The 8,908-nt window shown below is 51.5% G+C and overlaps 1 protein-coding gene across 1 annotated transcript; it reads left to right on the forward strand.

Annotated features, from left to right (window-relative positions):
* The first annotated feature begins 231 nt into the window (after window positions 1-231).
* Window positions 232-8,632, forward strand: LOC129145407 (uncharacterized). Its single transcript, XM_054692872.1, has 5 exons — window positions 232-276; window positions 1,666-2,079; window positions 2,594-2,690; window positions 4,492-4,569; window positions 6,026-8,632. Exons 1-5 carry the CDS (start codon window positions 232-234, stop codon window positions 6,406-6,408), a joined length of 1,017 nt encoding a protein of 338 aa, XP_054548847.1. The 3' UTR covers window positions 6,409-8,632.
* Window positions 8,633-8,908: the final 276 nt, after the last annotated feature.

The following is an 8,908-nucleotide window of genomic DNA, read 5'->3' on the forward strand; positions in this document are numbered from 1 at the left end:
ACATCAGCGGGCGGGCCCCCCCTCTCTGCTTGGAGCCCCCCCTGGAGTCTCAGGTTCGTGGGCGGGTGGGGCCTTGAGCGGCGCTGCCTCTGCTGAGGGCAGTTGGGCAGAGGCTCTGGCCGGGCCGGCACCCGCTGCCCGCGCTGGGGGGAGCTGGGCCTCAGCGGCCCCCGCTCCATCCCGGGGGCAGGAGGACGCTGCCCTGAGCTCGGTCTCTCCATCGTGATCCCTATGGCGGCGCCGTCTCCTGCAGCTCAGGTCGTGCTCAGCTTCCCCGTGAGAACTGGGGACCATTTCAGGTCTTGACATGGGCCTCCGGGGGTGGGGGGCAGGGGGATGCAGATGGAGATCCCTAGCTCTGGCCAGCCCATGCAGCACGAGTCGCCCCCCCACCCCCCACGGGCCAGGAGCAGCCCACAGGGCGCAGCAGACCTCCCCGTCTCCCTACTGCCCTCTTCAGCCGTGGATTTCAGTCCATCTGCCAGTTCTGCTCCCCACTCTGTCTCTGGTGAATCCTCTCACTTCCTGCACCTCTGCCCTAGATCCCCGTTCTTGTTTGCATAAAAATAAATACATCTTTTAAAAATAGATAATTTCAAGAATTAGATTACTTACTCATAATTTCCAGTATTTTGAACTATGAACTATAATACCTGTGTTTACAGTAAGGGCAGAGACTATATAGGTGAAAATTTAGAATTACAAAATGAACTCCCATTAACTGGGTGAAGAATCCTAAGACCACACTATACCATAATCTTCCTCCCCAAGTAAGCAGGAATATGTGGCTGTCATAATTATTTCCCTTGCCCTTCATGACAGTTCATCACCTAAGTGTTTATCACTAAATGCATACCTAACACATGATTTTCCATTTTGTCTGGTATTTAAATTTTAAATCAATCCTATTATGTTCATTTTATATCTGGAATAATGTTATGCCTACAATCTATCTTTCCTCCTTCATTTAACATAATGCAAGTATTTTCTAACTCATTTAAAACTTCAGAATGAATTGCTACCTTTGTTCATGTACATAGTGTACTATATTTCGCTGTTTCCTAGAGTTTTTTTTTTTAATTTGCAAACCAGCAACTTTTTTTTTAAAAGATTTATTTATTTATTTATACATACATAGAAGCACTGGGTACAGTCAGAAGCGCGGGAGGGTGAGAGAATTCACCAGAGCCAGAGTGGGGAGCAGAGCTGGCAGAGGGACCGAAGTACACTGCTGAGGGGAGCAGCGGGCGGCAGGAGAGGTCTGCGCGCCATGTGGGAACCTCCTCCGGTGGCCGGGGAGCAGCCGGGGATTGAACCTGCGCTGCAGAGGCTGCGGGCAGCTTCGCAACCCAGCGCTCAACCGCTGCGCCACCGGGGAGGCCCCTATTTCCTAGAGTTTTGACTTAGATTGTTTCCAGTATTTGTAAGTATGAGAAAATGCTGGTTAGCATTTTTACAAAGTGTATGTGTGTCAAAGCGTTTCCTTAGGTCATGTCTCAAAACCTGAATTACTATTTCTTTTAATACAGACACACACATATATAATATCCCAAATGCTAACAGCTAAATTCAGAAGGGCGATACCAACTTGTTTTCTCCGAATGAGCGAGGGCCCCTATTTCAGCGGGTTCTTGCGCCCACGTCATTCTATCTGCCCATCTTCAGGGCTGTGACATGACACACTCCGGCTTCCTGCTCCCCCTCTGCGCGGGCCTCCCGCTGCCCTATGACTCTCCAGGCTGTGTCCCCGCCCTGGCCCGGCTGAGCCCCCCCTCCGCCGGGGCTCCTTCCCTCCCGCCAGTGTCTCCCCTCGGCCGCACCGCCCCTCCGCGCCACGAGGAGGCGCGCGCCGCTGCTCCGCCCCTGGTTCCCCCGCGAGCCTCTCCTTCCTCAGCCTTGCCCCGCCCCCTGCGTGTGGACGTCCCGTCCCTGCGCGCTGACGCGAGCGTGGTGGCTGGAGCAAAAGTGGCGGAGCCACTGACGCCAGGAGCGCCCACCCCGGCGGAGCGGGCCCGCGTGCCGAAGAAGGAGAAGCCCCGGGGGCAAAGCACAGGCGGGGGGAGCGCGCGCCGCCTGGTGGTGAGGCGGGGAAATGCGGACTCGCGGGGAATCATGAGGAGGCGCCGGGGCGGTCAAGGCCAGGGCGGGCGGAGCGGGACGCCCCTTCTCTCACTGTGGGGGGGTGGGGCACCGGGATTCGGGGGCCCTCTGTGGCTGCGGGTCAGTGTTCCCCAGCGTGTCTTTAATGCACATGGACACGATCTGCTGTTTTAATGGCTGCGAAAATTTTAGGTTAATAGCGTTTTCAGAGATGTGGGCTCTTCGCCTCCATTTCCGTTTGATTTTCTAAACTTCAGCCGCAGCAGGACGGGCGGGGGCGCCCCCGTGAGCACCCCGGGGCTTTCCCGCTTGCCCCTGGCCCTGGAGCGCACCCCCCTGCACCCGCACCTGCAGCCCTGTCCCCTCCCCGAAGCCCCGCCCCAGCCCCTGCAGCCCCACCCCTGCACCCCCTGCCCCTGCTGCCCCTGCAGCCCCGCCCCTGCCCCCGCCCCGCCCTGCCCCGCCCCAACACTGGCTCCTCCCTCCCCAGTAGCGGGGCTCGCCTTGGCACTTGCTTCTCCGGACTTGGGGTGAAGTCCTGGCCTGTGAGAACCCGGTTTCTTCAGGAACCACCCCAGAGCAAGGGAAAGGTAAGGTCATCTCCCTGCCCATGGCTGACTGCAGAGCAGTGAGTCAGGGGACCCAGGGCTGGGCGGGCTGGCTGTGGAGAGCTCTGCGCGGGTCATTTTGGGTCCTGGAGGAACATGGGGGTCAGGACATACCTGAGTGTGACCCTGTGGGTGCCCATTGCCCCTGAATGAAAGCGCATGCCCCGTGTTTGCTCCCGGCTCCTCCCTGCTGCACTGATCAACCCCCGGAATGGGTTTTCTGGGCTCTCCGTTCTGTTCCATAGTTGTGTGTGTGTTTTATTTCTGTGGACTTAGAATATAATTTGGAGAATGTATTGTAAACTTTTCTGGGGCTGACATCCCCCTCCCCATGCCAGGTCTAGCAGGCAGGAGGGAAGAGTCGAGTCCCAGTCTCCCGGGGTGCAGGTTCTGACCCAGTGGGTTGTGTGGTGCCTGGGGCTCTGCATTTCTCATGGGGTCTGAGATGCTGCCTGGGCCTGGGCCCACGTATGGGGGCTGAGGCATCACTACCTGTTGTGCAGGTGATGTGGCCATTCAGGGCCTTGAAGGGGGATTTTGTTAGGGGGAAAGGATGTCCTGCGCTAATCCCATACAGGCTTTGTGGACTCCACCCCCACTCCAGACCAAAGCCATCAGGACATTGGGAAAGACAAATCCCACCAAAGGGATCACCACCAAAGGGAAGGTGGCTGGGACCTGAGGGTGGAGTTAAGCAGCCAGGTTGGGTATAAAAACTAAACACGTGGGCCTTGGGGCTCTCGCTTGCTATCGCTGGCCTCCTGGCTTCACGGCTCCTGGCTTGCGGCCAGTTCTCAGAGTGCCATTTGGGATTCCTGATCGGCGGATCGGGAAGGACACATTTAAAACTTTTGTCTCCCACTTTTCTCCCTGAGCTGTACATTTCCTTATTTCCCCTTCCCTTGAAAATAAACCTTTTATTAACCTTTCGTGTGTGCCTGCAGTAGAGCATTGATAATGCCTTTAAAGTGCGCGAGTGAGGACCCACAGTCAGGCACCCCATTTTGTATCGGGGCTGCCCTATAACAGTTTGACCCTGGAAACTGCCTCATGAGGCGATTTCTGAATAACCCTTGAATAGAATCCAGACTTTCCTGAGCCTTGAGTGACCAGGAGCCACAGGACCTGCCATACTCTGGCTACAAGTCTTTGGTTTTCTAAAATGGGTTATTATTGACTGATTCAGTGTATTGAAATCAGTGGCCCTGGGCATCACTGAAGGACCAACCTGAGAAACCTGCAGCTGTGACAGCTGGGCGCCATCACCAATCGGGGTGGAAAGTTTCTTCATGGGGAGTATGTGAGACGCTGAAGGGCCCTTTTCTAAGCTCTTGAGATCTTTTCGCTATAGATAGTGCTGAGAGGATTCCTCCTATTTTGGGGATTGTGTGAACCACAGTGACTCATGTGGGAACTGGACATTTTGGAGATAATCCACTTTATCTTTCTTTTTTAAAGCTTTTATTTTTTTCATAGAAGAACTGGTGTGCAGGCCAGAGGTGTGGGATGGTGAGATGATTCACCAGAGACACAGCAGGGAGTAAAACAGGCAGATCTACTGAGATACACTGCTGAGGGGAGCATCAGGCGAGATAGGAGAGGTCTGCTGCACTATGTGGGTAGCTCCCTGGCCAGGATTGAACTCAGACCATTTTGGTGACAGCACTGAGATTTAACCACTAAGCCACTTGGGGGTGGGGGAAGGCTGCACTTTAACTTTAATGTGTTAAACTGATGTTACCTCCTTCCTTGCCAATCCCTCTGTTATGCTCGCTTTGGAAAGAAGTTGAATTTCTCTGGAGAGGAGAAAGGAATCAGCATTTATTGAGCACCTGCTGGAGCAACAAGTTCATCACTTTAGGTACGTGATCTGCATTAATGGACGCTGTAGAGATATTATTCCTACCCTGTCGTCATGGACCCTGAGGTCCAAAAGGGATCAGTGACTTCTCTGAGATCCAAAAATAAGCACAAGGGCCAGATATATTTGGACTCCCAAATCTTTGTATTTTGTACTGAACCAGAGGTTTTAAAATGAAGGTAAATTGTAAACCTCTTGGAGGCCAGGGGGAGGGAAGGCGTGTGGGCATCCCCACCCATCCTCAGAACAGGTCCTTGGGTGCTGGGCATCCTCCTCCATGAGGAAGGAGCTTCGGCCTAAAACAAGACAGAACAAAACTTTCACGTTTCATTGTACCACGTGAAGATTCTGCCATTAACATTGAACGTGAATGACTTCATAGTTTTAGAATGGCTCTAATCCCAAACAGGATTGCTACTTGCAAGAGACCGCAGTGAAAAATAGCCTTTTTCTAATGATTCCCACGAAGCAGGCTTAATTGCTGCACCTACCAGAGAAAATTCCCAGAGATCTAGACAATTGGTGAGGAGGGGATGCCTCGGCAGTGCCTGCAGCATTGTTCAGGATGAGACCCCCTTTAGGAACATTTATTTATTTATATTGCCTTAGGGTCTACCCCTTCCTTAAAGACCATCTCTTTTCTTCTTCTGTTTTTTTTTTTAAAAAGATAGATTTATTTATTTATTTATACAAGAATGGGGTATAGGCCAGAAGCGGGGGAGGGTGAGAGGAGTCACCAGAGACAGAGCGGGGAGCAGAACAGGCAGATTGACTGAAATACACTGATGAGGGGAGCAGTGAGGGAGACAGGAGAGGTCTGCTGTGCCATATGGGCATCTCTGTGGCCGGTGGGGATCGAACCGGCACTGCAGAGGCTGCGGACAGCTTCACAGCGCCGTGCTCCACCACCCATGCCACCAGGGAGGCCCTTCTCTTCTTTTCTTACATAGTTGTTCATTTTTGTCTAGTTATTGGTTTCTCCCCTCAGGGGTGGTCCCCATAGTTCTCCCACCACCATAGCGCCCATGTGCTCTTCCCTCCCCTCTGTTCACCACCCTCCTTCCCCCTCCCTGCTAAATGCCTCAGGTCTTGGCCAGCCTGCTAGGGTTGTCTTTTTCTTTATCTTTTGTTGTTTCTCTATATTTCACATGTAAGTGAAACCATCTGATATTTACCTTTCTCCTGCCTTATTGTGGCTAGCCTCATCCCTTCCAGCTCCATCCATATCACCACAAGTGGCATGAATTTGTCTTTTTTGATTGCAGAGTAATACTCCCTGGTGTAATTATACCACAACATTTTGATCCGTTCATCTGTCTTCTGGCATTTGAGTTGTTTCCATGTCATGGCTATTGTAAATAGTGCTGCAATAAGCACAGGAGTTCAGGTTTCCTGTTTGTTTGTTTGTTTTTTTTTTAATATTTTTTGTATTTTGTTTTTGTTTTTTGTCCCTTAGGTAGATTCCTAGGAGTGGAATGCTGGATCATATGTAGATCTGTTTTCAGTGTTCTGTGGAACCTCCACACAGCTGCCCATAGTGGCTGGACCAGTTTGCACTCCCACCAGCGGTGTCAGAGGCTCCTTTCTCTCCGCTGCTTCTCCAGCATTTGTTGTTCCCAGTTTTTCTTTTTTAACGTGGAGCATTCTCACTGGAGTGAGGTGGTCGCTCATTGTGGTTTTGATTTGCATTTCCCTGATACTAGTGATGGTGAATGTTTTTTCTATGCCTGTTGGCCATTTGTATTTCTTCTTTGGAGAAGTGTCTTTCTACCTCTGCCCATTTTTTGGACTGGGTTGCTTGTTTTTGTTGAGTCGTGTAAGCTCTTTGTAGATCTTTGATATCAGTCCCTTAGCTGTCATGCGGTGTGCTGATATTTCCCCCCATTCGGCAGGTGTCTCTGTGTTGACCGCCTGTGGCTGTAGCCCCAACTGTCTACATTCTCTCTGGTTTCCTTGCTTCTGGAGAAGAAGCCTCAAAGACGTTTCTGAGGATCATGTCATTGAGTGTTGGCCTGTGTTCACTTCTGTATATTCTGTGGGGCCAGGTTTCACATGAAGTCTTTCATCCACTTGACTTGGTTTGTGTATGGTGTGAGGTAGTGGTCTAGTTTCATTCTTTTGCATGTTGCAGTCCAGGTTCCCCCGCACCATTTATGGAAGAGGCTATTCTTGTTCCAATGTATATTCTTTGCTCCTGTGTCATTGGTTAGTTCGCCATTGGTCTCTGTGTCTGTTTTTGTTCCAATACTGTTTTCATTATATATCTTTGTAGTATTCTTTGATGTCTCAGAGTGTAATACCTCGTGGGTCTGCTGCTCCTAATGTTACAGGGCAGGGAGAGGGGCAGCCCAGAACCCCACAAACCTGCGTATTCTATATAGGGTTCTGCCATCCGCCACATTAACACAAAAATGAGACTTTAATGGGAAGGAACTTTAATAAAATTAGGAAACAATACAGGAAAGGCAAAGAATCTAAAAGTTTCTAAATCAAGTACCCAAAGTTACCGGTCCCCTCGTGGGTAAAACTCCATCCAAATGGGATTGGCCCAGAGCAAGGCCCCAAAGCATGCCACAAGTCTAAAGCTTCTTCCAGTGGGGATCCATAGAAAAGGGTCAGAAACAACCAGAACCACTGATACCATCAAGCCTAAACTGAAGCCTTAAACAGGAGAAAAACAACTCAGCTCCACCCAAAACAATTTTGTTCCACCTAAACCTGTCCCCCCTGCCAACCCAATTTTCCTGCCTAACCTCTCCTCACCCTATAAAAGGGACATCTCTCCTCACAACGGGTGTGGCTTCACGGACCCCCACGTTAGGTCTGTGAGGTCTGCCCGGGGCGCAATAAATTTTTCCTTTCTTTGAGAAATTTAGCCTGGCTCTCCTTTTCTTTACCGCGCCGAACCTTTCACACCCCATGGCAGGAAGGACCCCGTTCGTCTAACTCAACCACGGGCTAGCTAGAACACATCTCGGCACATACCAGAGGTTTCATGAGCCCATTGTTGTTTTGAAGGGTTGAGTGGATGAAAGATGGTCTTTAATACAATCAATTATTCCGTTTTATTTTCTTAAAGATTTATTTATCTATGGTTCTGGTGTCAGGGTCATCTTGTCTTTTTCTATGTGGGCTTCCTCATTCCTGGCCCCTGCATCGACCTTTCAGGGGGTAAATTCTAGAAGCTTCTTTAGAGGAGCTGGAATGTCAAAGCCCAGTGGCCACAGCTCCATGAGAACATAGAAAACCAGGGAAGAGCCTGATCGCAGCAGCTCAAATCACAGCCTCAGAGCGTCCTTCCCCTGCGGGATGTGAAAATCATCCTCTTTGGGGAGAAGGCTCAGCCATCCCAGCTGTCCCCTGCAATATATAGCACATAGTAGGCTGGTTATAAAAGTGTCTTGAGCGATGGGGACAGTTGTGACCAGATCTTTGAGAACAAACTTGTCCATTCTTTCATTCATTCATTCAACAACCCAAGAGTGGGCAGGTTTTATGCCAGGGGCTCACAAAAAGTGGCTTATCTAAAGCGATACTGGAAACAGCAAACCGCTTATAATTTACACAGTGGATTATATTTAAAAGCATAGCTTCTTGTCATTTAAAAAAAATGTCACCCACAGCTCACTTTTCAAGTGTTTATAATTCCAATTAGTGTGTAACAGCCATTCTCTGTTTGTGTGCATTTCTGTAATATCCTTCTTGTTACTCCACCTCACAACATAAAAGCCAGGGCCTGACAATTACATCCCCCTACCACCCCACATATACCTCCATGTCACCCCGCATCACCCCTGCTTCCCCCAGCCCGGGAGCCAGCTGGGGGGAGGGAGGGAGGTCCCTGCAGACTGTTCCAAGCAGCTCTCGGCCATTTTGTCAACGGAACCGACGTGCCCGGAACAGCCGTTTCAAGCAAAAGCGGCTGTTTCTCGCGGATCCGCGAGGCCGGGTGCCCCTCCGCCAACGTGACCCGCGACCCTCGATGGGCCCAGCCTTGGCCGAGTTTTCTTGGTCGCCTGGGGATGTTTTTCATGGCAGGTGAAAAAACCTGCTCGCGCATGCGCACCGCCCCCAACACCCCAGTGCCCCCTCCCCTCCCCTTCCCCTTCCCTCCCCTCCTTTCTCAGCTTGCTGATCCTGGAGCTCGTGACACCCCTAGGCGTCTGTGGGCGCCCCCGGAGGGGACTCCAGGAGAGCAGGGGGCCGCATCTCCGGCACCTGGAAGTGCCGGCCGCGGGGGCGCGGCGAGCGTTTGCCGAATGACTACATGTTGCTCCGTCCTCAGGTTTTGACCCGGCCCTGGGGCCAGGGAGGCGGCCCGGGCGCCCGCCTTGCAGAG

The sequence above is a fragment of the Talpa occidentalis genome, unplaced genomic scaffold (genome assembly GCF_014898055.3).
Source record: "Talpa occidentalis isolate TD23 unplaced genomic scaffold, MPIMG_talOcc4v2.1 talOcc4.11, whole genome shotgun sequence".
NCBI lineage: Eukaryota > Metazoa > Chordata > Mammalia > Eulipotyphla > Talpidae > Talpa > Talpa occidentalis.

What these genes read in the sequence shown, in the direction of transcription:
- LOC129145407 (XM_054692872.1), top strand. Translation starts at nt 232, where the DNA reads ATGGCGGCGCCGTCTCCTGCAGCTCAGGTCGTGCTCAGCTTCCCC. An exon ending in GGAGCGCGCGCCGCCTGGTG is followed by an intron (nt 2,080 to 2,593) that starts GTGAGGCGGGGA and finishes CCTCCCCAGTAG; the next exon opens with CGGGGCTCGCCTTGGCACTT. An exon ending in CAACAAGTTCATCACTTTAG is followed by an intron (nt 4,570 to 6,025) that starts GTACGTGATCTG and finishes TTTGTCCCTTAG; the next exon opens with GTAGATTCCTAGGAGTGGAA.